Source organism: Astatotilapia calliptera, chromosome 3, assembly GCF_964374335.1.
Source record: "Astatotilapia calliptera chromosome 3, fAstCal68.1, whole genome shotgun sequence".
Lineage (NCBI taxonomy): Eukaryota > Metazoa > Chordata > Actinopteri > Cichliformes > Cichlidae > Astatotilapia > Astatotilapia calliptera.
Window position 1 is genome coordinate 71,244,372 of NC_137424.1, and position 27,542 is coordinate 71,271,913.

At 39.4% G+C, this 27,542-nt stretch overlaps 2 protein-coding genes across 4 annotated transcripts in view; both read left to right on the forward strand.

The window, feature by feature from the left end:
- The first annotated feature begins 975 nt into the window (after positions 1-975).
- Positions 976-7,501, forward strand: LOC113011090 (uncharacterized). 3 transcript variants are annotated; one of them, XM_080299057.1, is made up of 6 exons: positions 976-1,887; positions 2,035-2,148; positions 2,301-2,390; positions 3,801-3,899; positions 6,982-7,068; positions 7,203-7,501. In XM_080299057.1, the coding sequence occupies exons 1-6, from the start codon at positions 1,680-1,682 to the stop codon at positions 7,232-7,234; spliced, it is 630 nt and encodes a 209-aa protein (XP_080155183.1). In that variant the 5' UTR covers positions 976-1,679; the 3' UTR covers positions 7,235-7,501. The 3 variants fall into 3 exon arrangements, with proteins under 3 accessions (XP_080155183.1, XP_080155182.1, XP_080155181.1); XM_080299056.1 differs by having other exon boundaries at positions 981-1,887; positions 1,966-2,148; positions 2,304-2,390; XM_080299055.1 differs by having other exon boundaries at positions 1,237-1,887; positions 1,966-2,148.
- Positions 7,502-12,272: 4,771 nt separating this feature from the next.
- LOC113010425 (butyrophilin subfamily 1 member A1-like) overlaps positions 12,273-27,542 on the forward strand; it is a 30,437-nt gene continuing 15,167 nt past the window's right edge. The window contains exon 1 of the mRNA XM_080299069.1: positions 12,273-12,360. Coding sequence (XP_080155195.1) covers positions 12,288-12,360 — 73 coding nt within the window. The 5' untranslated portion in view covers positions 12,273-12,287. The remainder of the gene's footprint in view (positions 12,361-27,542) is intronic.

The following is a 27,542-nucleotide window of genomic DNA, read 5'->3' on the forward strand; positions in this document are numbered from 1 at the left end:
ATTGAATTAGTCCTCACCAGTCATTTCTTGATCTGGATGAGTTTCTGACATTCTTCATCTAAATCATTCTCGCTGCCAATTTCCTGGCCTTGCTCTTCCTCACCTGTGTAGTGATTAAATAATGTAGTAAAGAGCCTAACTTAGGATGTATATACCTGCCATGGAGCTGCCACACAGTTACCTGCAAGGAAGGTCTTAAAAAATCATACACGAGCTACAAGAAATGTTCAACACTACTGAAAAATGTTGCAAATGTTTGTGAGAAATGCCAACACAGGAGTTGTTCCCGTGGAGAGGCTCTACGGGGCAAACGTTTCTGTAGTGGTTTCCAGGGAACCTGTGTGTGTGTATGTGTGTGCATGCTTGCATGTGCTGATGTGTCCATCTGACAAATGGAGATGTACCTGATCTCAGTTATTTACAGTAATTGTCTAATTGTTGTCTCTCTCATTCATTTCTAATGACTGGTCATTTTTGACAGTAAACACCAAGAATGTAGAAATGGTAAATAAAACACATTGTATGCAAACTAATACTGGGTGATTGAGCATACATCATGATAAACTAATACTGGTGTGTTGAAATCCTCTTAGTGGACAAAGTCACTGAATCTTATATCAGTCTAATCAAATTAAACTACATTTTTCAGAGATAAAACTTTTAAATCTGTCAAATTTGACTGGAACACAACAACGAGAGTTAACTGGTGATTCTAAACTGGCTGTAGGTGTGAATATGACAGTGACTGGTTTCTGTCTGTTACTTAAATGCTTTGGTGTGGTATGAGGGTCTGTAGTGAGGTCTTTATCAGTAGAAAAAGTGGGAAAACATAAATACAGTTTAAAGTTCAAAAACGTATACCTTGCCTGACATTTTCCAAAGCCATCAAGCAAGCGAGCGGTCCGGGCTTTATGTTTAACGCTCCCTCAACTCAGATAAGTGTTTGGGAATGATGGATGAAAAGATTTTCAACCAATTATATTTTAAATATGTTGCAGGCATCAAATAGAAATGAGCAGATATATCAGAGAGACGAGTTTGTGTTTGTCGGCTGGAGTTGTGCTTTATGTTCACTTTAATTCAACCTGAGTGTCATTTCTCTTTAGTTCTGATCTCACTGCTGAGCTGCACAACAAACCAAGGTCAGTAACCTTCTTCTGTCACAGTTTAAACCTGAGAAATGCTCACTGATATGACCTGATTGGGTTCATGTTTGCCATTTGTGATAGTTTATCGATAGTTCAATAAAAGGAAAACAGATCATCAGTTTTTCATTTTAACCCTCACAGCTCGTCTGACTGTGAGTCCCAGCAGCTCTCAGATCTTTAAAGGAGACTTTGTGTCTCTGAGCTGTGAGGAGGACGACAGCTCTGCTGGATGGACTCTGAGGAGAAACACAAGCAAACGACAGAGGACTCAGTGTGGAGATGGGTGGGGAAAATGGTCTGGTTCAATTAATTCTTCATGTAACATCAGCTACACTGACCCCCAGGACAGTGGAGTTTACTGGTGTGAGTCCAGAGAGGGTCCCATCAGTAACATGGTTAACCTGACAGTCACTGGTAAGCTGAGTGTGTGGAGTTAGTGTTGATGAAGCTGTGTGTAAATGGATGAAATGCTGTAGTTTGTCTCTGTGTTGAGGTGGATCAGTGATCCTGCAGAGTCCTGTCCTCCCTGTGATGGAGGGAGATGACGTCACTCTGCTCTGTAAAACAGAGACCACTCCCTCCAACCTCCCAGCTGCTTTCTATAAAGATGGCTCCCTCATCAGGAAGCAGCCTACAGGTCACATGACCATCCAGCATGTTTCCAGGTCTGATGAAGGCCTCTACAAGTGTGACATCAGCGGTCATGGAGAGTCTCCATCCAGCTGGATCACTGTCACAGGTGACACACTCACCTGTCTGTGTTTCTGCAGCTTTCAACATTCACAATAAACTAATGATTGTATGTTGTATGTTTAAGGGAAACCTACAACCACATCTCCATCTACTCCCACACCTGTATCTACATCCACTTCTATCCCTACATCAGCATCACCGCATCTTGTTCTTCCTGTGTTAATCTCTGTTGGGTCAGTCTGTGTTGTGGTTCTACTGGTGTTACTGGTTCTGCTGGTGAGAAAACATAATCACAGAAAACCTGAAGGTGAGTCTCAGACTTCCTGATTTTTCACGTGTGGACTTTGATTTGTTGAACAATTTAAACATTATTATGATTAGATGTCAGTGTTTATTTTATCTGTCTGTGATAATAACATTTGCATTCATACGATAAATTATATTACTGTCACATTTCAGCAGATCAAGACAAAGCTGCAGGAGAAGATGTCACATACAGTGACGTCAAGATATCATATGGTCGACAGCAGCCTGTGAAACACAGCAGAGGTAATGTTTGGGGAAATTTTGGCGGGAGATGGTGTCAGAAAGCTGTATGTTTACGATAAGGGAGATGTGCCAGTTTTATACCACTACAGGATTTTCAAATATATAAAGAAAATCTTTGAAAAGCATGTAGAGTTCACTTCATGTGACAGGAACAGTCGCCTCAGGTAAAGACCTTCAGTAACAGATGATCCTCTACAGGAGAATCTATGACACAGTTCAGTAACATGGAGATTGTTTGAGAAACAAGCATCAGCTGAAATAGGAAACAAATGACTTGTTACTTTTGTAAAGATTTACTTGAGTGCACTTATCATTTTCTTAGCATCCTGTGTCCATGTAGCTTATTTGATAGACTGTATACCAAAGATGGACAAGGCTCTATGACATCATCCAGCAGTTTCTGAAAGTCTGCAGCATTTTCAAGCCTTAAAGTAAATGTTTCTGACACGTTAGTTTTATTTAGACTAATGTGACTCTGTTTTTATGAGAAGGAGAAGTGCGAAGTTATCAATGCCAATGCTAGCTAGCTTATATAGCTACATCCACAGACAGCATGGGGCAGATAACTGGGCACATGTTTAGTAGAAGCGTGACCTGCTGGAGGGAAAGGGGTCTAAGCAGCTTTGATCAGATTTGATTGGCTCCAGAGTGGTTAGATTTGGGCTAACGTTTCAGGAACGTAAAATCGTAAACGTAAAACGTAAAAGGGCACATAAGAAACTGGAAGCATGTGACAGTGTGCGTATTGAGCCCTGGATCATGAGGAGCTTCATCTTTTCAAGAGGTTAAGACGGTGCGTTAGTCTAACGTTGTGCGTTTATGATAGATCGCGAGAATATTATGAAGCATGTTAGGCATATAGCTCACCTTCATAATTTACACATTTAATGATAAAGATTATTCAATTATTTAAATGACTTTTTCATAGGTAGTTAATTCATAGGTAGTATGCAACACCATCTTAGTTAAATATATCTGTATGTAAAGTTTCACACCATACTAAGTGAGAATTGTTCTTTGCATGCTGGACGGTCTGTTGTCTGCGGTTAGCTGAAGCTAACAGCTCCGCAGTTGTTCAGCATCCTGTTTGTGACATAAAGAAAACACTTCAGCTGCAGGTGTTTCAACACAGGGCTGTTAGTTTAAACTTATTTAAACACGAAAAACACTTATGTGATTACATTTTAAATTCCATGAATCTCAGTATCTTTGTTTAGGGTCTGAATCTACCTTTTATGAAGGTAATCATTTGTTAGTTGTGTGATATCGTGGCACATTTACCTGATCTGTGGTCACTCAGTTACATTTTATTTGTCACAGAAGCTTTTCACCTTTTCAGTGATTCTATCTTCTGCTTAAACTATTTTAAACATCCTAAATCATCTAAATAGTTTGTGTTTTATTGTGCAGAGAGTGATTCTGCTACAGTCTACTCAGAAACGAGAATTGAAGATGTCAGTTATGGAGAAATCGTCATCAAAGACAAGAAGAAAAAGTCAAAGACAAAAGGTAGAGCTGCTCCTCTTTTTCTCCATCTGGGTTCGTTTCTACATCCAATCACTGAGCTAAATGCTAACATATGAATGCTAACACTTTAATAGTTCATAACATTTGAACTTCACATGTTCACCATCTTAGCAGCACGCTCATATTTAGTAATTACCAAGCATCGTGAACACAAGAAACAAACAACATACTGCTGCATTTAAACAGTGAGCTAAATTGGATCTTTGAGGTTTTAAGCAGCAAACGGTTCTTTTTACATACATGTGCCAGTTTCCTGATTGGCTTCCTACGGTCATGTGATGATGAACATTTTCTCAGAATCCTCAGCTGTTTCGTGAAAAACTAAGTATACCTCATTTATTTATCTTCTTTTCTTCATCTTCTTCTTATCTATATGACTTTCACAGTCTTGTCATTGTGAAGGAATTTTGGCCCACTTTTCTTTGCATCATTGAATCAGTTAGTCATGCTAACATCTTCTAATTAGCATAAGGCTGATGAAAATACAATGAGCTTTATAGGTTAATACAGTAGCGTGTTAGTAGTTAGTGTGTTAGTAGTAGTACGCTCCTAGTTGGCTGTACACACATCTTCACACCACACACAAAATCCCACACTTTCTGGAAATACATTCAATAGGATAACCGTATTAATCACAAAATTATAATTAATTCAAACAAGATAATAGTTTCATGTAAAATTATTTGTTCTCATAAGATCATCCATCCATCATTTTTTACTACATATGTAGGTGCAGATCACAGAGGCAACAGCCTAAACAGAGAAGCTCATAGCCCTGCTCTGCAGCTCTTCTGGGCAAAAGTCACTTCATTCCCAACCAGCTGAAAGACATTTTCTGTCTGACAGATTGTATAACCAGCATTTAATGGTACAGTCCCTCAGCAATGGAGGTACAGAAAATGGTCCACTCAGACTCATGGGTGGCTTCATGTGTTATTAACTGTATTTGGACTCAAAATGTACAACCCAGCAAATGACTGAATTCTGTTCAACAAGTTTATTTACAAAGCTTAAACCACAACCTGTTGAAACTGGGGACAGGACAGGTTGGTGAGACTGATTAAGAACATAGTGTGACTACTGCAGTTTTGCTCATTGCTTACTTGGTATTTCTTAACAGAGTGGTGGAGGGTGTACAGGTAGGTGAGTAAAGCAGGCAAATCTATGTCTCTTTCTTTCCATAAATTCCAAGGTGCATCACACAGAAGGTGATATTTTTATTTATTTAAAAAAGGCATCAGTACAAGAAAAAACTTAAAAAAAAAAAAAACCTAAAAAAACCCAAAACGGGAGCTACTCCCAGAAGTTGTCTCGTAGCGTTTTCAATGGGAGAAACGTTTCGTCACTCATCCAAGTGACTTCTTCAGTCTCAGCTGACTGCAGGCTTCCTCAATCTTATAAACAGTACATTTGCATAATGAATGAAACCAGCTCACTGAAGGAACAATGGGCTGGGAGGTCAGTTCCTTGATCATAATTATGCAAATTTTCATGACCATTGATCAACAACCACTGACCAAGGACCACTGATCAATGGCCATGAGTACCATTCACAGAGAGTTGGGGAATGGCTGCAATCACAGCATGTAAGATGGTGACAGATGTACCCTTAGGCCCCCTCCTCGATTCAGAGATGGTCTTTCCCTTTTCACGTAAATGGCCTCCTTGACTCCGCGCTCAAACCAGCGTTCCTCCCTGTCCAGGATGTGTACATCCTCATCCTTGAAAGAGTGTCCACTGGCCTGTAGGTGTAAATAGACTGCAGAGTCCTGGCCTGACGAGGTAGCTCTTCTGTGCTGTGCCATCTACTTCACCAGAGGTTGTTTGGTTTCCCCGATGTATAAATCCTGGCAATCCTCCTGCACTTAACATCGTACACTATGTTACTCTGTTTGTGTCGGGGACCCGATCCTTGGGGTGGACCAATTTTTGGCGCAGCGTGTTTTGGGGTTTAATAGCCACAGAGACCCAGTGTTTAGAAAAAAATGCGTCTCAGTTCTTCCACTCCTGACACATATGGGATTGTTAAGGAGTCAACAGACAACTGCTGGACCAGTTTTCCTTGCAGCCCGGTTCAGAGAGGGAGTGGCAGGAGTGGTGCATTGAATGTCTACACTAATTTCTGTTGGAATTAATAAAGGTTTGCAAAAAGTGTTTTTCTCTGTTTCTAGCAGACCATGGGTAGGTTCACTTGCTACTAGGCTGCTTGTGGCCTGTTGGCTGCTGTAGATGTTGTGGTGCTGTCTTGGCTGACACACCTCTGCAACATAGCCCGGAGCTCTGGATTAGTGCCTCTGGATTGCCAGCCTAGAGTGGTGGTTCCCCTTTTTAAGAGAGCAGTCCGTAGGCTCCAATCACACATTCCTCAGCCTATCTTGGGAGGTCTACACCTGAGTACTGAAGAGGAGTCTTTTAGTTAAACCTTGGATTCAAGACGAACAGTGTGTTTTTTTCCCTGGTTGCTAAACACCGGACCAGCTCTTTGTCCCCTTGAGAATATCCCAGGGAGCTTCTGTTTAGAGTTTTGTCCCAGTGAGCAACACTTAATAAATGGCAGACTTGTGCTTGTGTTTCAGGAGGACATCTAAAAAGAGACTGACTGAACAGACCAATCAGTCAGTTCCCTATTTCTATTTTTATTTTAAATTCTGTGTGGAAACCACAGACGTTACTTCCTCTTGCTGATTCCAGATAATGGTAGCCTGATGCTGATGACTCTAACCACTTGTCTTCTGCTTTGGGCAGTAACAGTGTTCATGTTGTGAGAACGAGTTTGCATGTTGCTCTGTGGTAAAATGTATCAGGCTGTCTGATAGAAGACAGCAGCTTTGTGGTCGTCTGTCTTCCTTTTTTTACAAACATCCCCCCAAAGTTCTTTGTGGTTACTGTGTTTCACAGCAGAGCTGCTAAGAAGCTGTTAGAAAAAAACACAGTGAGAATCTGCTGCTCTTTATAAAATCAATCACTTAATCTCTTCATAATCAAAATAAAAACTGTTTGCCATAGCTGCAGTGCAGTAAAAATGACATAACTGTAGTTTTAACTTCAGTGTTTTACTCTGCAGAGTGCAATCCAGCTACAATCTACTCAGAATTGAGAGCAGGCGACGTCTGCCATGGACCGAAAACCACCAGATCAAAGAGGCCCAAAGGTACAGCTGCTCTTTAACTTTGTACAGAGCCGAGCAAACCACGTGTTCACTGAAGCTCAGTAAGTCTAATCTCTGTCAGAAAGGAAACTGTAAGTTTGTTTGAACTGTTTGTTTGTGTTCACACTTTAAACCAGAGCCAGACACCATCTACTCTTTACTGAAGTAGTCCACCAGTCCAACCACTGACGTCCAGCTGCTGGTCTCTAACTGGTCCTCCCAGCACCTCAGACCAGAGGACATCCACAGATTTTCACTGAGATAATTCAAAAATAACATCCTATTTTAACTTGCTTTAAATGTTTTTTTTATTGCAAATGAGAATATAAATATGTTAATATGATTCATAACTCTATTATTAATATCTTTATTCATGTTTGTTGGTTCCTGCAGTGGGAAATTATTTTCCGCATTAATAAACTTCTCTTCTAGTGTGTTTTCAGTGTTTTTCTCACGTGGTCGTGGGCTTCAGAAATATGTGAAATGGAAAATGTGACTTGTTCGGTTGTGGCTAATCGATGCACACCTCCTTACATGCAGAGAAGCTGAACAACCACACGCTAAAAACTGCACAGTGGCTGAAAACTGCACAGAAACACTTCACCACGTGTTTTGCACGTTTGAGGCCGAAGAATTTATTTATTTAGTTTTATTTTTTATTTTTACTGAGAACCAAGCAGCAGCAAGTTACATGGCAAAAGTATTCATGTTTAATTATGTTTGAAAATTTAATAAAAAAAATATGCTAAAAATTTCTGGTTGCAGCTTCTCAGCAGAGAGACGTTTTTATATCTGATAAAGTAACTCAGACTAACTTCCTGAACCAGCACAGGGCCCTTCCTGTTTAACCTCTCACAGAAGCTTAAAATGACCACAAGTCACTATCAAAATCTTTTTCCCTCCACTGGTTGATCTGCTTCATTAATGACATCAGTTTAAAGCCACGAGCGAGACAGGACTACTGCTTTAACTGTTTTCAAAGACAAAAAGTTTGTGTTCAAACTGCAGAACAAAGCAAAGACTGAGCAGGTTTGGTTTGTTTAAGGCGGCTAACAGTGAGAGGCCTGCAATAACAACAGGAAATGAAAGAGACGAGCACTACAAACACCTGAATAAGAAGACCGACTTTTAACCATTGACTTTGACTGAACGTCAAACAGACGTTTGACTGAGAGTTACAGTCGTTAAGCTCACTGTTTGTTACAGGAGACATTTCTCCTCACAAACAGCAGCAGCAAAGTAGAAGTACAAAAGCAGAAATAAAGGCTGTCAATATTTAAATTTTTAACAGGGATGCTGATGAGTGAATGAATTTAAATTAGAAAAAAGAAGAAATTTCACATTTTATAAATTTAATTATTGCTAATCATGAAGTTCTGCTGCTTCCTGTTAAAAGCTAGTTCTTCTTTCCCACAGTCACCAACCACTGCTCACAAAGCATTTTATGATTGGTGAGCTTTTCCCTTAATGTTTATGGACTTTAAAATTTAAGGAACCTGTGAACTTGTGTAGAGAGAAAAAAATAATACAGTTATTATTAATTCTTCTTCTTTTGGTAAAAACTGGAAAATGCAGGAAAATATTTCACAGATGATTTCTCAACAGTCACAGATGGTGTTAGCGCACAGCTCACTTCCTCTTTGTCATGTCCCTCACTGTGGGCTCACTTTTCCGACTAAATTACAAAGGCTTCAATGACAGGGCTGTGCATTTAGTGAAACAACATGTAGTGCATAATTACAAGAATTACAAGAAGAGCAAAACAACACAATTTATTTTAACTCATATCTGACAGGAGTTGGAACAAGACACGAGTGACATTTTAGACATTTGCTCAACATCTATTTTATATTTTAAATATTTTGAAACCATTTAGTCAGACAGCTGCATTCATTAAAAATGTGATTTAAACAAAATATATGTTTTAATATTTTGTGAGTGCATTCGTTTCAGTGTTATATATATATATATATATATATATATATATATATATATATATATATATATATCTTTTCCAAATATTTATTTATAAGTGACTTATGTATGTATGTATGTATATATATGTATATATTGTACTATTCTTAGTTAGCGTATTGTCTGTCTTGTCTTAATGTTGGTTTAAAATGGAGCACTGTAACAAAAAATAATTTCCCCCAGGGATCAATAAAGTATTCTGATTCTGATTCTGATTCTGATATGTGCTGCAGTTGTGGAGTTGAACAGTTCTTTACAACATTCTTGTGTTTAACAGATTTCAGGCTCGGTCCACTAAAACAACACGGCAGTAAACTTGGATCCTTACAGGTTTTTCTGTTTGTGGAGGTTTGGAAGCACACTTGCTCACCACCTCTCTTCTCTCTTTGTCACGGTCGCTGACCCAGTGTTTTTGGTTTTTGCACTTTTACTTTTGATTTGATTGTGAATTATGACGGTTTGTGTTTTGGTTTCTCTGTGTTTATTCTGTGGTCCCTCTGTTCTGTGTCGTCCCTGCCTGTGTATCCCTTCTAGTGTAGTCAGGTCTCTGTGTAAAGCCGCATCTCTGAGTCTGTCTTCTGTGTTTTGAGCTTCCTGTTTTGTTGTGATGTCCCGTCGTGTCTGGTTACTCCCAGCTGTGCTCTCCCTCTGTGTATTTAAGCCTTGTGTCTGCCTTTGTTGCTGGTTTGTCTGCATTATTGCCCTCCGTCATCCTGTGTGGTTGCTCTGCATCTGGTTTCAGGTTAGCTTTATTCTTAGTTTTCCCAATTTAGGTTTTGTCAGTCTCGCACCCTCGCCTTTTGTTGTATGTCATCCTCCTCAATAAAGCTCACTCTCATCAGAAGCCGTGCTTGCATTTTGGGTCCAGGGATAGCTCAGTAGGTAAAGTGGTCGCCCCATGATCGGAAGGTCGGCGGTTCGAATCCACTTAACGGCTACCCTGAGGTACCCCTGAGCAAGGTACCGTCCCTACACACTGCTCCCCGGGCGCCTGCTTAGTGGGCTGCCCACTGCTTCACTGAGTGAATGGGTCAAATGCAGAGAAAAACAAGTAATTTCCCCATGGGGATCAATAAAGTATCCATTATTATTATTATTATTATTAAATAACTTACACCATGCTGTGACACTCTTATTCACTCTTACAGACTGACTGCAGCATTATTTACTTACAAAACTTATTCTCCGAGCCATAAACTCCGGCAAAGCTTGTGTTGTGAAATCACTGGATGGTTGAGCATGCATCAAGACAAGACGCAGTAAAAAACAAAAAAACAGAACTCATGAAGTTAAAATGGGTGATAAGAAACAGTAACTTTCCTGTCACTGTCTAACCTCAGAAAGATTATCACCAGCGAAGCTCCAGCACAGTGTCACTGCATCGATTACACACTAACTTTAAACGTAACTCTTTAACGCCAAAAATCCCTCCCTCCTCAAAAGAAATGAAACTTCAGACAAATTGAAATAAACAAACAAATTAATAAATATGAATTTAAAAACGAGCTTTAATTTGTATCATATTTTGTAACATCCGGCTTTATTATTTTATTTTGTTATTTCAGAGGCAGAAAATCGCATTGACGATGTAGACGTGTCAAAAAGTCATGAATCAGATGCGACTCTTTGCTCTCTGTTCATAACTCACCAACACTTGAACTACTTTCTGAACCAGCGAGCGACATGACCAGTGACGTCACTAACCCTTAAATCGAGCTTCTCTACAGCCTTCCTGGACACGCGCTCGGCGGAGTACGCCCCGCCCCCTCGGGTGGTTAAGGTTGTAGAAACGTCACATTATCATTAAAGCATTATTAAGCACGCGATCCAAACGCGAGTGATTTCTGCGAATGAGTCCACTTCCTGTGGTGTGAAACTCTGCTTTCATACTAGAATGAACAGCCTCGCCTCTGTCAGCGCGCCCAGCGTGGCTGTGGCTACAATGTAGCTGCCATCACCAGTGTGTGAATGGGTGGATGACTGGATGTGTAAAGCGCTATACAAATACAGGCCATTTACCATTTAGAAGACGCTAGCATGTATGCTAAACACAACCATCCTTTTTCAGATCATGATGACGTATTTGTTCTGGCGTGGAAGGGATTTGTAGTTTTTAAACGGTTCCACCAACTAAAGGAATGGAGTGAAACAGAGACTGTGATCGTGAACTCTGTGTTTTAAAGGATCAGCTCGGCCGTGGCTGTGGATGCAGCAGGAAAATTAACAGCCTTTACAAGCCAGAGCCCACAGACGGGAAACAAAGAGACACAGACTCATACTTTCAAATGAAGACAATCATTTCTCTAAATGAAGATTTTGGGCTGTTTTAAAACAATCAAAGTAGTTTTAATGTTCACCGTGTTTCAGCCTGAATTAGTTTTATTAGTATTTCAGACTTCAGGATGATCATGAGTGGATTTTACTTCAGTCACAGAGTCTGAATAAATGAGCAGATATCCTGGATCATCTCTGCAGCAGGAACAGGAAGCAGGAGAGATGATTTAATTTCTGTGTGTAGCTCATTTATTTAAATCTGCAGCCTTCTGTTGTTCATTATGTTCATCCATTAGTAAATAAAACTGCATTTCTAAAATAAAATGTTTTAAAACTGTTTTATTATTTTGTCTGGTCTTTTTGTTCAGCAGCATTCATGTTTTAGCACAAATACTGTAAAATGGCAGAAATGCTGTATTAAGCACGAATCATATGAAAAGCACAAATACTATATTCAGTAGAAATATGTTTTAGCAAAAGTATGTGGTGTCAGCAGGTTGAGCAGGTCTTCTTTGTGTGTTCTGTGTATCGAGCAGAGCAGAATGAAGGATGATGGCATTGTATTCATTTCCTACATCACCGAATAAACAAACAAACATTCCTGTTACAAAGAGTTTGTGTTTCATTATGTGTTTTTTAAAGTTCGGCTCAGAGAATCGAAACGACACTGAAAACATGCTGTGAATAAAATAGTCAATGAAAACGCTTTTTAAACAGAATCACTGAACAGAAGCTGCTCCTGATAGTTTCAGCTTTCATTTCTAAGATGTCTCTAAGAATCGATTCATTACTGATGCTCAGCAGAGAAACACAAAGTTAACCAGCTCGGCAGTGACATCACTGGAATGTGGCGTTAAACACCTCGAAACAATAAGTTGGCGTGACTCCATCAGTTTTCCTCTGTTTATACCTGCACTGTAAAGGATCCACATGTTACTTCCTGGTATATTTTGGACGTACCGAGTTTAACTACAATGACTCTGTTAACATCAGCTGGTCTCTGCTTAACTCTGCTGTTTGTCTGTGTGGTGGATTTGGCCTCTTCAGGTGAGCTCTCCTTCAGGTACTACTTTCTGTTTGAACTTCATGAACGTTGCTCTCGTTTACTGTAAAACTGTCAAATGCCTTCAAGTCAGTCTATCATTATGTCCTTGAAGTGAACAAAAAGGGTTAAACTGAAAGATACTGTTTTATTCTCAGAAGGATAGATTAAAAAATAAATCAGCTTTTCTGCAGGTCATGTAAGAGTCTCAGGACTCTTGTGCTACGAGGCAGGGGTGCAGTCTGGTAAACAAAAAGCTCTTCTCCCCTCTTTTTACCCGGACCACCATGAGTGATGTCACGAGGTAAAGGAAATGTGTGGAGGAGACTTTATAAAGAGTAGCTCAGAGAATCTGACAGATTAATAATGTGAGTGTGAACACAGTATTCACACTCAGGTGTGACCACAACAACCGATGTGTGAAAAAAACAAAACAAATCAGTTTACAACCTCTAACCAGCTGACTTGCTGACTGCAGGTGTGAAAACGCCATTAGACTCCACCCACCATGTCCCACCTTATCCTGATGAAGCTTCAGAGAACCTGGGACCTTCGGTTTGTTCATGCAGCTCAGATAGAGCAGCAGAAACAGTATAAAGGTCGTGATTTTAAAGAGAAAGAAACGTACAGCTAGGAAATGACATCATCTTAGAAACTGCAGCACAGCAACAAACAGGAGAACCATGATGTTCAGTCACCTTCATATATTCTGATCTTCATTCAGAGAGAATCTGTGTGCAGAAACAGTCATGACAGCAGCAGCAAGTCAACTTTATTTATGAAGGACGTTACGCTCTGAACATATAAATACGTAGTCAGGCTCTCAGACTGAGTGAGTGCATCTCACTATTTTTAAGTTTTTGAAAACAACAGTGCAGCAAAAAGAAACAGACAAACAAACAAAAACAGAGAGAAAAAAACACACATGGGAAGAGTTACAAAAAGGAAGGAGAAAGGAATAAAATACATATGATAAATGTACCTAAATGTACCCCAGATTTAGACAATTGCACTATACAGTTTTCGGCAACGCTGGGATGTCCGACTCCTCCAAAGATCCCTGTTTTCCACTTTGCTGATCATCCATTGCTGATTATTTATTATTCTAATAATTTTTATTATTATTCTTATCAGAAACACAAAGACCTTAGATCCAACTGAAAACCTTTAGATCCTCCTGTTCTCTGTTCACACTGATCTCACCTGGCAAAACTATTTTCTGGTGATTTGATTGTAAGTGGGAAGTACCTGCGCAGCATAGGTTACCATGGTAATGTACACAGGTAAGAAGTAAACCACCTTCATAGTAAATAAAGTTCAGAGTTAAGCTGCAAGTTATCTGACTAAGTCAAAATGCTGCCTCACAGCACAGACCTGTGACAAGAACTAGAACAAATCCAATTTTTCTCATTTTCTCTGAAATGTGCCAACTTGGCAGTGATGTCACTGAAAGTAGATCGATGAATGAGCATGCATCGATATGCTTTTTATTTTGACTTCACGAACAAGCACCTGAAACTCTGCTCTCGTTTACTGGAAAACTGTGAAATCCCCCCGAGACTCAGTCTGTGCATGATGTCCTTGTAGGGAACAAAGACGGTTAACATACAAAATAAATGAATAAAAATACGCAGCTCGTGTGCGCGGTTTGTGGCGCATTGCAGGTCCTGGAAGGGAGGTCTTTTTTTCGAGGTGAGACAGGAGCTGGGTGTTGTGCCAAAAACAGATTTATAATCTATCCGTGTGTTTTTTTTACGTGTAATATCTTTACATATGTTTACAGACTTCAGTGAACAGCGTTTGCAGGGTTATATATAAATTAAAATAAAAAACTTTTATCTTTATAGCTCTGTCTTCTTGTACTTCCATTATAACCAATCCGGTCGTTTTGTCCACTTACAGAACTATTGTTATATATGTTGCACATCCTCGAGGCCAGATTACTCTTGAAAAGACATTTTTAATGTCAATTAGATTTTTTTTAACTGGATAAAGAAAGGATATGTGAAAGTCACTGCCATAAACTGATTGCGGCTGCTACCGTGTAACAGGAATGTTGTTTTTGGCTCAAGTTGACTTGATGTCATTCAGGAGGGAAATATTTGATCTGTTTCACATATTTGAAACCAACAAGGCATTTATAGCAGTTTGAATATAAGTAATCAGCTTTTGGCACAACACCTGTTCATAGTGGGAGAGGGCCGAGGAGAGGGAGAAGAGGAAGAGAGGATGGATGTATGGTAGGAACTCAGCATGGCCCGATGGTTTTGTTTGTTGAGAGACATGAAAAGAAGTTTGGAGGTGTAACATTAGTATTTAGAGATGGACGTTTGTATATAGCTGTTAAGACAGAAGAGCAGGAAAATAAAGTGTTAAATACTGACAGAAGACTGTGAGAGAGAAAAATATTGGGGGAGTTTAAAGTAATGTGGGATGTAATCACAGTAGAGGAAGATTTAGAAAAACAATTAGCCAAAGTAGGGCTCAGCAAGATTAAGAGACTGATGAGAACAGCCAATGAGGAAAGAGCTGACAGAGTGTCTGTAATGCTATATATTGCAATAACCGGTTCTTCCAGGCAGAGTTAGGGTGCCTGAGTTTTCTTGGCGTTCACTTGGATTTTTCTCTCTATGCAAACAAAACAAACCGTGGGGTGAGGGAGGGGACAAGGATACAAACTCATCAGTTCAGTTACTGACTGTAGACTCCGCCCACCACTTTTATATGCTTTATTTTATGTGACGTTCAACAGTGAACTTTAAGTTTTCTTTCTCATCCCCCTCCTCTCTGCTCCTCGTCTCTCTGTGTGTCTGACCTGAACCACTGCTCTCACTGTCTTTGGAATATCTGCAGGAGATTCAGCTCCCACATACCAACAGGACATCAATAATTAATAAATGCTGTCTTAGTCTTGCTCTGTATTTCTTCCCTACAGTATCTGTATGGCTGCTGTAAACCAGAGATCCATAACTCTAATTTCAAAGGACACAAGGACATAAAACCTCTTAGATGAGTCAAACCTGATAAACTGCTTCAGAGTTTTGGTGACTATAACAGATGTACGATGGAGCGACCACATAGCTCACTTACAACACTTTTATTTTCGGTTCTCGGAACAACAACCACCTCAGGACCCACTTCACTCTGCTTTTAAGTCGCTGAGGCGTGATGAGCTGATGCCGCTCAGGTGTGTCGGCCTCCCTCGCACCACAGTGACTTTGTCCCAAAATAAAGTCCAAGAAGTGTCAGCAGAGCTCACTGGTCTCTGATCCTCTCTCTGATTGGCTGCTGTAGAAGTGAACAATTGCACTTTGACTTTTAACCTCTCTGCTCTGTGTGGTTTCCTCTATCAGAGCAGACAACCATCACAGCTGAGTCTGGACAGAACGTCACTCTGACATGTGGAGCTCCATCAGACAAAACCATCAGAGCTGTGAAGTGGAGCAGAGCTGACCTGGGAGATAAATATGTGCTTTTGTACCGAGATGAGCTGTTTGATCCAGACAACCAGCATCCATCTTTTAAGAACCGGGTGGATCTGCAGGACAGACAGATGAAGGATGGAGACGTGTCTCTGATTCTGAAGAATGTGACGACTGCTGATGGTGGATCATACAAGTGTGGTGTCCTTGTGGGAGAATCAGCATCATGGGAGATCGTGGGAACCGTCAACATGAGTGTCGCTCCTCCAGGTGAGCAGAGTTCAGTGTGATCAGAGGTGAAGCTGCTTCCTGGTTGTTAGACTCTACCTGATTGCGGACACGTCTCCTTTTTCTCCTGCAGGTCACACAAAGGATGGATCTAAAGCACAGATGAATCATCTATCAGGTTCTGGTGTGTTTCTTCTTCTTTTCCTTTTTCTTGTTGTCACTGCTGCTCCTGTTTGTCGTTGGATTTTCATCTCCAGAAAATTAAAAAAGAAAATATTTCAGGGGTCATACTAGTCTCCTGATGGTTTAAAAACACTATTTAAAAATGATGTTGGTTCAAAAAGATGAAGAAAGAGATTAGGTGGTCTAATTCATGATGGTTTCACACTACGTAACATTGTGATGATGGAACAACCAGAAGGAAGGTCGGCATAAAAAACAGGAATGTTTCAAAAACAATGAAGGTTTAAACGACTCTTAGGACCTCTAACCCTCGAAATATGAAAGGATTTATTAAATATATTGAAGGTATTAATAAAACCATGACCTCATGCTTATGAGTAAACTTTAACCAAACTCCTGCTTCATTTTCACCTGTGCTTTAAATTTATATAAAACCAACGATGTGGTTTTTGGGAGGTGGTGCAGCAGTGATGTTGTGTTGCTGCAGCTGGAGTTTGTCTCTTTAAGTCAAAAACAGACACCAGAGGAACAGATCTGCACAGGAGGACATACTGGTACCTAACGGACCAATCACAGTCATCGTGGTCGACACAACATGCAGCTACACTTTTATGTTTGTATGTGACAGCGTTACAGAATCCCTCTGAATGTGGAGCTGACATGGATAAAATGGTGACAAATAAATTTTAAATAGGAATTTTTTTTATTTTTAATCTAACTTTTGTATTTTTTTTTTAATCATTGAAACAAAGTATAAAGCTTCTTCTTGTGTTTATTTGTTTATTTTATTTGACAATGCTAAGATCAATATAACAGATGTGCTGCATACAGTAGGTGATTTGTAGCTTTGGGCACTTCTTAAGCTTTTTATCTTAAAATGTCAGACTGTAACTTCACTGCTGAGCCTCGAGTTAAACTGTCTGTGGAGGAAACTTCACAGTGAAACTCTGAGCTGAGGAACAAACAAACTCTTCATCATCCTCAGCAAACAGCAGAGTCTCATCCAGTGATGAAAACAGACACCAGAATTCCTCACAATGTCCCAACACAAGCACCGAGATGTTTTTTGCTCTTTTATCATCATCATCATCATCATCATCATCATCATCATCATTATTATTATTATTATTATTGTACTTGTTTCTTTTATTATGTTTCCCGCAGTCATGTGCATCTTGTGCCAGATTGTTGTGCACCAACATGCTGAATAGAAATCACTTTTTTTGCAGTTCTTCATAAATCTGAATTTAAAAAAAGAGTTTTTTCATCCTGACATCTATCAGCTTCATGTCTATGTTCACTGTTGCCGTCCAATCAAGGCAAAATGCCAAAGAAGTAATGTTCAAAAATAATGTTTGATGCTGATACCTCTTCATGCCACTTTATATGAAACAGCTCATCTCATAAATCAACCAGCAGAGGGCGACGGGGAGCCCGTCTATCCGATGCTTTCCCTTCTCTTCAAATAGAAAATAAATAACTTCTCACTACTGTGTAACATCTGTCCATGACTGATAGTCAACTGTGTGCTGTTTGCTTTCACAGCACTAACAGTGTGTTTACAGGAGGTACTGCATGGTGGATCAATCTGATGCTATTTTTCTGTGTTCATGACTCCATCAGTTTTAACAAGATCACCAACAGCACCGGCTGAAATGAAGCTCCAACCCACAACAGAGCCTCCGCCCTGTTTTACAGCAATACAAGCTCACTGTTGTAACCAGAGGAGGAGCCAGACATTTGAAACACCCGGGGCTTAGCCCTAAAGGGTAGTATGCATGTGGGATTTTTTTTTTTTTTTTTTGAGGGGGGGGGGGGGGGGGTGTAGAAATGACTGAAAGATTAATAGGCTCTGTTTTGAGTTTTGTTCAAAAAAGAATGACTTCATATAGGGAAATATATATATCACACATGCAGGACACCTTAAACTAGTTTTTTAATTGAGCAGCAAGACAGAACGAAGTCGGGGCTGTATCAAGACACAGGGACTAAACCCCAATTCAACCAGACCCAGAACTGATCCAGAATTAAAACAGGACTACAACAGTTCAAAATCAGGACTACTGAGGACTTAACCAAGACAGAACCACAATCAGAACTAGATGATAGTAGCACTAAAAATCATCATAGACCTGCACTACACTTATTTATTTAATTCTACCAAAGTAAAATATTTAGATTGAGAAAAGTTTATATAATTATTTAGCCTTGTTGTGCAAACAAGCCTGCAGAACTTAATAAATATAGAATTTGAAAAATAGCAAACCTAAAAAGAAACACTAGGTACGAGATACATGAGTACCTATGATACAGTGATACTTTTAGTAAGCAACCATTTGACTAACATGTGTGTCTCACCTGCTCTTGTTCATCTCTGTTCTGTCCTCATTCTCCTCTCTCTCCCTCTTTGTGCTGACAATCATCAAATATACAGTTGAAACCAGATATTTACAAACTCTTCAGATCAAAACACAAACACTTTTTTAATTGTAACATCAAATCAGACTAAATGTTTATTTTTTTAGATTGATAAATATAAAAACATATTTGTTAACTTTAAGAGTAAAGAGAGAAACTGTCTGTGTTTTTTAATTGCAAATGGCACCAAATTGTATTCAAATTGAGCCACACTTATGGAGCTCCACGATTCTTTTCCTGGTGTTTTGGTTGACATCTCTTGATTTTCCCATGTGACAGAAACAGGCTCTGTGTTTTGCCTTATATGCATCCACAGCTGTGCCACCAGTTTACTCACATGGACTCTACGAACCTATCAGAAGCCTCTTCAGCTCAGAATGGAATCGTCTGGAGTTTTCTTATTAATTAACAATAAACTTAGTGTACATGTACTCCTAAATTTGATGAAAGTGATAAAAATAGATCTCTCTCTCTCTTTATTCTGACATTTAACTAATTCAAAATATATTTCAATATTTATCTAAAACAAAAGTTTACTCTAAATTGATGTTGTACAGTAAAAATGTTTTATGTTTTCTCCCTAAAGTGTATGTAAATATCTGGTTACAAATGTGAATATCCTGCTGTGTACTGAAATCCCTCTTGTTTTGCATAGAAATATACTGAACAACATACAAAGCATAATATATAAAATAACATTTACCTGAGTTTTTTCTTTGAAAGAAGCCTCTAATGTCCATTCTTATATTTCAGTACATAACTGAAACCGAATTAGTCGGGAGGGTAAGAACTGAAAATATGAAATAAACACACGTAAGCTAAGACTCTCTAAAAAATAGCATTTGTTCGGCTTTTCATTTCGCCATTTGTTGATTCACTTGAAGAGCAAGTAAAATAATATTGGTCAAGTGATCAGTTTCATATCAATCTTTCGTGATGCACCGTCATATTTACATTATTTGTACGGTACGAATGATTTGCTTTGGTACCTGCTCAAACTTAAGCTCTCCTTAGTATGGCTAGCTCCGTCTCTCCAACAGCGCACTCACGGGCAGCAGCTCCCCCCCCCGCCCCCTCGCTCAGTCGCTTAGTGCCTGAGCTTGGATCATACCAATATCAGGGGGGGATTCACGCACAGTCGTAAATTCCCACAGTGTGCACTATGTGCTTCGAATATTGTGTGTACTTTTTGTTTTATACAGTTGTCAGCCAGGCATCTAACTATGAAAAAATTACACTCCAAAATACCCCGGGCTTCTGACAAAACAACCCGGGCTTAAGCCCCGTAAGCCACCCCCACGCTCCGCCCCTGGTTGTAACCTCTTCCTCCGAACATACTGATGATGATTTAAACCAAAACTGTAAAATTTGGATTCGTCACATTTTAAGATCTGTTCCAATTTTCAGTGCAGTTCTTGTGTAATTTGAAATGCTGCCTTTTCATGCATCGTTTTTCTTTAGACCTGATTCTTCTTCTCTCCTCGACTTCTCCTGTTTCCACTTTAACCCAAGTTTTGAGCTTTTAAGAATCATATTGTTGGTGCAATAACATTATACCATAAAATTTATTTATGAAGCACTTTAACATAAAACCAGAGTTGACAAAGAGCTCTATATATGCAAATAGCCTAAGCAAAGTAAAAATAAAATAAAAGTAAGATAAAATAAAATAAAACATGTTAAAAACAAATTGAGTCAGTCCCCTTAAACAGTGCCAAAGGCTTCAGCAAATAAATATGCTTTAAACTAAAAAAATAAAATAAAAGAGGCCTTCCTAACGTGCAGATTCCACAACATTGGAGCAGCTACTGCAAAAGCACAATCACCATTAAGAGATTTAAAAACAAATAAGAGAATTTTAAAACACTCCTAAAATGTTCAGGTAGCCAGTGGAGTTAAATTAAAATGGGGATAATGGGCTCAGAGTTTTTTGTTCCAGTTTAAAGACGCGCTGCAGCATTTTGCACAACCTGCAGGCGCCTAATGGATGCATCACTAACCCCACAGTAAAGTGCGTGACAATAATCCAGCCTAGATGTAACAAAGGCATGAATTACTGTCTCAAAAAGCTGTTTTGATAAGATGGGCTTTATTTTGGCTGATTGCCTCAAATGAAAAAAACTAGATGTTGCAACAGCTCTGACCTGGCTTTCAAGTTGAAGATCTGCCGGCATTTAAACTCCCAGATTAGTGATGACTGGTTTAACAAACTGTGCCAGCAAACCAAGATTTATAGTAGTGGCCTCAGAAGTGCCACCAAAAACCATCACTTTTCTTTTCTGCTCATTAAAATGTAAAACGTTCAAAGTCATCCAGGCACTTATTTCATCTGAGCAGAGGAAGATCTGAGAAGCCATTTATCTTTTTAAGTGGGAAATAAATCTGGGAGTTTGTGTCTGTCAAACTGTGAAATCTTTGGCAGGTTTCCTAAATTTAACTAAAGAAATGTGAACAAATGTGTGGTTGTGACAGACTTCAGGTAACAAAGTCTCTAAAGTTACAGTTGAACATTGGTTCTCTGCTTAATTGAAAAATGTGTATAAACAAACTGGTTGATCCCTTGAATAAGTTCCTTTTACTGCCTGAATGATTCAGGCTCAGCTAATAGGACTGTGTTAAAAATGAGTGTAAAAGTAGCCAATGTCCAAAGACAAACCTTCATCCTGGAGAACTGTTGCTCAAGATCGCGTTTAAAAAATGCCAACAATGTGTCACCGACTGGAGGCAAAATAGGGAGAAATTTATGTTCATAGTTATATATTAACATATAATTTATCACATGAATCTTAATGAATTTAGCGATCCACCACTGTTTGTACGAATGGAGGAAGAACGCGTGCTCAGAGGAAGAGGGCGGGCTTTACCTGGTGTCAGTGACAGAAATGAAAAAAAGCTCAAATCATCCACTCGTCATATCAACACAGCTGAGAGTCTGCTGATGTTAAAAAGAAGAAGTGAAATGTCTGAATCCTCCATAAACAGGCCGTGAATCTAAAGCTGTTTAACGAAATACGATCTGTTTTAAATACATTCAGTGAACTCACTCCAGTGTTTCTTTTACTTCTTAATCACATTTATGTGGCACCAACATTTCTATCTGTCAGACTACTTTTACTCTGCTTTTCTAGTATTTCTACTCACTGACACATGAGCGCAGCGATGACAGCGATTAAAATATTAAATAATATTAAATAATTTTATTTCATTAAAATAAAATACTAATAATAATTTGTAGACTTTGTACATTTTTACTAAAGTATTGCATTAAGTTTTTAAGCTCATGTGATTAAAAATAGTCCAGCTGCAAACATCTGCTCCTTTATTCTTCCTCTTTTCTCGATGGACATGTTGTCAGACTCCTACGTGTCCTCATAGTTATCTTTAACCATTTTTTAAAAAGTAAGGAGCTTATAATGCTACCTTGAAAAGTTCATCTTCACCTACAAACCAGCTGGAATCCCCATTTATCAGGACCCATCACAGATTCAGCTCCTCTGTGCTAAATAGTTCATCTTTGTAGAACAGGAGTGTTAAACGAGGCCAAAACACAAAATATGTTTTTAGTTGCACCCAAACAGGAAAACAGACCGAAACAGAAACAGCCAGACTACTGCCATTGTTCTCAACAATATATAATAATATATATTAATAATATATTAATATATTATATAGTATATAGTATATATATAATATATAGTATATATATTAATATTAATATATATTAACTTTTAAATATTTTTATTTTCCATCAAAATCTCTTTAGGATAAATTTCAAATATCAAAATGCTGATGAAAGCTTTAAAATAAATGTTGTTTCTGATCTCATGAAAACAACAACTTTAAGCTCACATTCAGACCTTTGGGACTCAGTCAAGCTCTCAGACACTGAGCCATGACTCTGTGGTGCATCTCATCCAAATACACGTTTTATAGTTTATTTCATGAATTATTCAACACTGAACTGTAAATTCAATCTGTAGATGGATCCCAGCCTGTCTTTGTATGTCGAATGTATTCAGCTCACTTCTGGTTCCCTCTCTATGACCCCTCACCACTACATGCTGTTGGTTCTTGTTTTCCTGTCCCTCCCTCTTTCATTCACTTTTCATTGATACATGAGGATTAGCCCGGACTAGCAGCAGCCACCTGTCATCGCTGAGGCCTTCCCCAAACTGCAGCCTCAATTCATCTACTTGAAATGCTGTCGAACCTAAAATGATGATGTGGTCTCAGCAGGCTGAGCAGGTTTTTATTTGCATGTTTCCAGCTGATTCAGAAACTCTTCAGAGTAAAATGAAGGACATATTTTTACATATTTTAAATCAGCAAATGAACACATGAACATTCCTGTTATAAAGCGACTCAGCTTTTGCTTAATTCAAGTGATTGCATGTCTACTGATCTCTAATCACAGCATAGGTTACCATGGCAATGTACAGGTAAGAAGTGAAGCACATTTATAGTACATTACAACCCAAGGTTTACCCTGAAGTTATCTCAATAAGCCAAAATCCTGCCTCACAGCACAGACCTGTGACTGAACCAGAACAAATCTAATTTTTCTCATTTTCTCTGGAATGTGCCAACTCAGCAGTGACATGACTGGAATGTGGACTTAAAAAGACCGAAACTACATCGATGAGTGGGCGTGCCTCCATCGGTTTTCCTCTGTTTACACCTGCACCATAAAGGATCCACAGGTCCTGTTTTTTCCCAGTATATTTTGGACATACTGAATTAACCTACGATGACTCCATTAACATCATTATGTCTCTGTGTGGCTCTGCTGTTTGCTGATTTGGCGTCTTCAGGTGAGTTCTTTACTTTCTGTTTCCAAAAAAGTTGATTCTCTTCATCTGGACGGAGTATTTTCAGTTTCTGCACTTTGTCTTTAGACTTCATGAACAAGGCCCTGAAACATTGCTCTCATTTGCTGTAAAACTGCTGAATTTCCTTGAGACCAGCCTGTGCATCCTGTCCTTCTACTGGATAATGATGGTATAACTGATAGTGTTGTTTCTCATAAGGATAGATTAAGAGGAATCCTGAGCTACGAGGCAGGGGTGCAGTCGTAAACCAAAAACCCCTCTTCACCCTTTTTACCCTGGCCGCAATGGAGGTTACACGAGGTGAAGGAACTGTTTGCAGGAGACTTTGGCTACGTCCACACTAGCCCGGATAGATTTGGAAACGGTGTTTTCGTCTGAAACCACTCCGCGTCCACACTAGCGCTTTCAGTCGTTTTCACAGAGTTGCGTGTCCACATTTCCAGTTCTGCACATGTGTGAAACGCAAGACGTTTCGACCTGCCTCGTTTTTGTCCGCCGTTTATTTACTTTTATTTACTTTACACCTATCAATGAGGTGGAGTTGCAAAAGCGAGTGAGAATTAAAGAATTTGAAGAAAAGCTATCTGGAGCATGTACAGACTGATATTAATCTTTTTTTAGGGCTGTCACAAAGCAAACAAAACAATGCTGTATAATGCACTCGGCTCTCTTTTTTTTTAACTGGTCACATGACTGCATCACATGACTAAAATGCGTCATCGTTTTCAAAAGTCTCCGTTTTCACTTCGACTTAAACGCATCGTCTTCAAATGTATGCGTTTTCAAAATGCTGCGTTTTCCATCAGCTAAAACGGCGTCTCAGTGTGGACGGGAGGTTAAAAGGGAGAGAAAACGATTCGTTTTCAAACGAAAACGCATTAGTGTGGACGTAGCCTTTATGAGGAGTAGATCAGAGAATCTGATGGATTAATAGTTATGTGGGTGTGCCTTCGGTTGTTTACTCCGCTGAAATCAAACTCAGGTTTTCTTCCCCAACATTTGATTCTGTTCATCTGGACATTTTCAGTGGGAGAAACATTGGACTCATGGACTGATTCTTATATAGCGCTTTTCTCCCAGAGTACTCAAAGCGCTCTGTACAACATCCCACATTCACCCAATCACACCCACAAGCCCTGTCTCTATACTTGGTGCTTTCTAACGATTTCACACACATTCAGCCACCCCTCATCCAAGTGACTTCTTCAGTCTCAGCTCACTGCAGGTTTCCCCAAACTTATAAACAGTACATTTGCATAATGACTGAAACCAGCCCACTGAAGGAACAATGGGCTGGGGGGTCAGTTCCTTGATTATTAATATGCAAATTCTCATGACGCTGGCTGAGGTGGTAGAGCAGGTCAGAAATTAACTGGAAGGTTAGTGGTTCGATCCCAGCCTCCTCCACTCTGCATGCCAAATATCCTTGGGCAAGATCCAAACTCCATGTTGCTCTCCTATACATCACGGGAGTATGAATGTTATGATGATTGAGCATGAAACTCTTGGTTGGTTTGTGCAGGTGTGAACACAGTAATCACACTCAGGTGTGGACCACAACAACCAGTCTCACTGCAGTTTGTTTATGGTGTGAACGTGATCCAAACTCGCTGCCAGGGGCTCGTTACAAGTTCGGGCTAAAAACGTCCCATAGCCACGTGTGCTTTATAGGCAAGATATCATCTGAATTTCTGGAGTGGGACCACTCCTCCTTCATGCCCTTCTGACCTCAGACTATAAATCCCCCCTTCTCCAATACCTGCTGTTCTCATTTCCATGCCCCCCTTTCCCCCTCTATTCTCCTCCTCCCTTCCTTCATTCACTTCTCGTTAGTAAATGGGAATCTGCCCAACCCGGGAGCCGTTGCCAGTCCCCTTCAAGGCCTTCCCCAAACTGCAGCACCAGTTCATACTTCCTCATCCCTCTTCGCTCATCGTTTCTGAGGATGTGGTCCCAGCTAGTGAATTCTCAATACAGGAAGGAAGTACAAGTGTGCAAAGGTCTGAGTGGTTCAGCAACATGCCCCTGCTGACTGTAGACTCCGCCCACCATGTCCCATCTGATCCTGATGGAGCAGAAACAGTGAAAGTTTCAGTTCATTATCAGGTTGTGATTTTAACGAGGAAGAAACATACAGTAATCAAATGACATCATCTTAGAAACTGCAGCACAGCAACAAACAGGAGCACTGTGAGGTGAAACATGATGTTCAACTTAATATAATCTGATCGGAATTTAGAGAGATTCTGTGTGAAGGAACAATCATGATAGCAGCAGCAAGCCAGCTTTATTTATGAAGGTCTTTAACCTCTGACAGAAGTGCTGAATATAAAAATACTCAGTGTTTTGAGCCATGTGCAGCTTGCTATTCAACAAGGGCGTAGATTTGGCATGGACGGAAGGGACATGTCCACACCAATAATTTGATTTCTTCGAGCATAGCTGGACTGGCCATCGGGCATACCGGGCATTTGCCCGGTGGGCCGCTGGCGATTTTTTGTTTTTATGGGCCGATGGATTTATTTTTTTTTTTAAGGAAGGGTATATATAATAAAAGGTGTTGGATTGGCCAATTGGTCATGATCGACTCTAGGCTGGACCAATTACAGCCGAGGAGGTCAAACTTTAAAGTTAAGGTGAAAAGGAACGCGATTTGTCCCGTACTACTTCAGCTAGAAAGTTGCTAATTCAATCATGAAACTGATCAATGATCAGCTGATCGGCTTTTCTCTCTGTGCCAGAAAGAGGAAACCAGCGGATGTCGCGCTAAACAACAGCAGCACGTTTAAGCTTGATCAGCTGTTGTTAGAGTTTATTTAATATTAATTTCTAGTATCAGCTGATGTTTGCTGGAGCCACAGCTGTAAAGCTGCTGGTCATGATGTCGGTTTGTATATGTGGTGAGAGGGAAACATGAAGATGAAACCAGGAGATGTCCTTACTGAATCATCAGAGCTGTGATGGAGAAACAGGTTTACCTTTTAGGTGACATGAATGAGTTGAAGGGAAGTTATGAACTGTTTCTGAGAGACAAATAACACCAGGATCCTTTTTTAGGTAGCTGACAGCTGGTAACTGTGCAGGGGCAAATCTAGCAAAGTGTTGCCAGGGGGGCAGGTAGGGCATTAACAGGGAGAGGTGGCACAAAGAAATACTTTCTTATTCTCATTTAAAATGTCTCGCTTTTAAAAAAATAATTATCTGAATCTTTCAACCAACGTTTTCATCTGATGTAAAATGTATAGAAATCCATTATTGTATTCAGTAAATATTAAGTCTAGTTAGTATAAACCCTAGTAAGTTATAGTATTCTTTACTTTGGGAAGGAACCATCTGTGCAGTCTGCAATTCTGTTGAAGAAAGATGTTGAATCTATTTAATTACTGGAGAAAAATAATAGATTTATGTGCATTTGTTTTATATGTGCATTAAATTTAAATCGATTTTGTTAGTTAAGCATCTTGAGGCAGAGGGTAGGGGAGTGGTTCCCTACTTTTTTCTTTTCTTTTTTTGCTGGGAGTTGGCAACCCTTTTAGTTATAGGTATATGTAATTATAAATTAGGTGTTACTGTTCAGAATACCAGAATAGGGAAGGTGCTGTAGGTTTAAGCTTATTATAAAGGCTTTAAAGGATTTATGACTTTTCCTATAATACCATGGTGGGCCGGTCACTAGTCAAAATGCCGATATTTTGTCCCAGTCCAGCCCTGCTGAATTTGAACTTATTTTTATTTTTGTATGATACCTGATTTATATTGAATATGGCTGAAGGAAACTAAAGTCTAAAATACTCATTTGTTTAATTGTAATTTAGCATTATATAACTCACACATAAAACTATCAATTGTAATTTTAAATGGTTTAAAAGCAGGTAGAGTAGCATATGTAGGCAAGTATATTTCTCCTTTTGTTGTGAAGAAGCAAAGACAAAAAGGGGAAAAAAACTGAATCATTCGTCCCCACCAATGCCAAAACGAAATCTACGCCCTTGCTATTCAAATACACTTTTATATACTTTATTTTATGTAACATTCAACAGTGAACTTTAAATTTTCTTTCTCATCCCCCTCCTCTCTGCTCCTCGTCTCTCTGTGTGTCTGACCTGA

What these genes read in the sequence shown, in the direction of transcription:
- LOC113011090 (XM_080299055.1), top strand. Translation starts at nt 1,680, where the DNA reads ATGGAGGGAGATGACGTCACTCTGCTCTGTAAAACAGAGACCACTCCC. An exon ending in TAATCACAGAAAACCTGAAG is followed by an intron (nt 2,149 to 2,300) that starts GTGAGTCTCAGA and finishes GTCACATTTCAG; the next exon opens with CAGATCAAGACAAAGCTGCA. An exon ending in GCCTGTGAAACACAGCAGAG is followed by an intron (nt 2,391 to 3,800) that starts GTAATGTTTGGG and finishes TTTATTGTGCAG; the next exon opens with AGAGTGATTCTGCTACAGTC.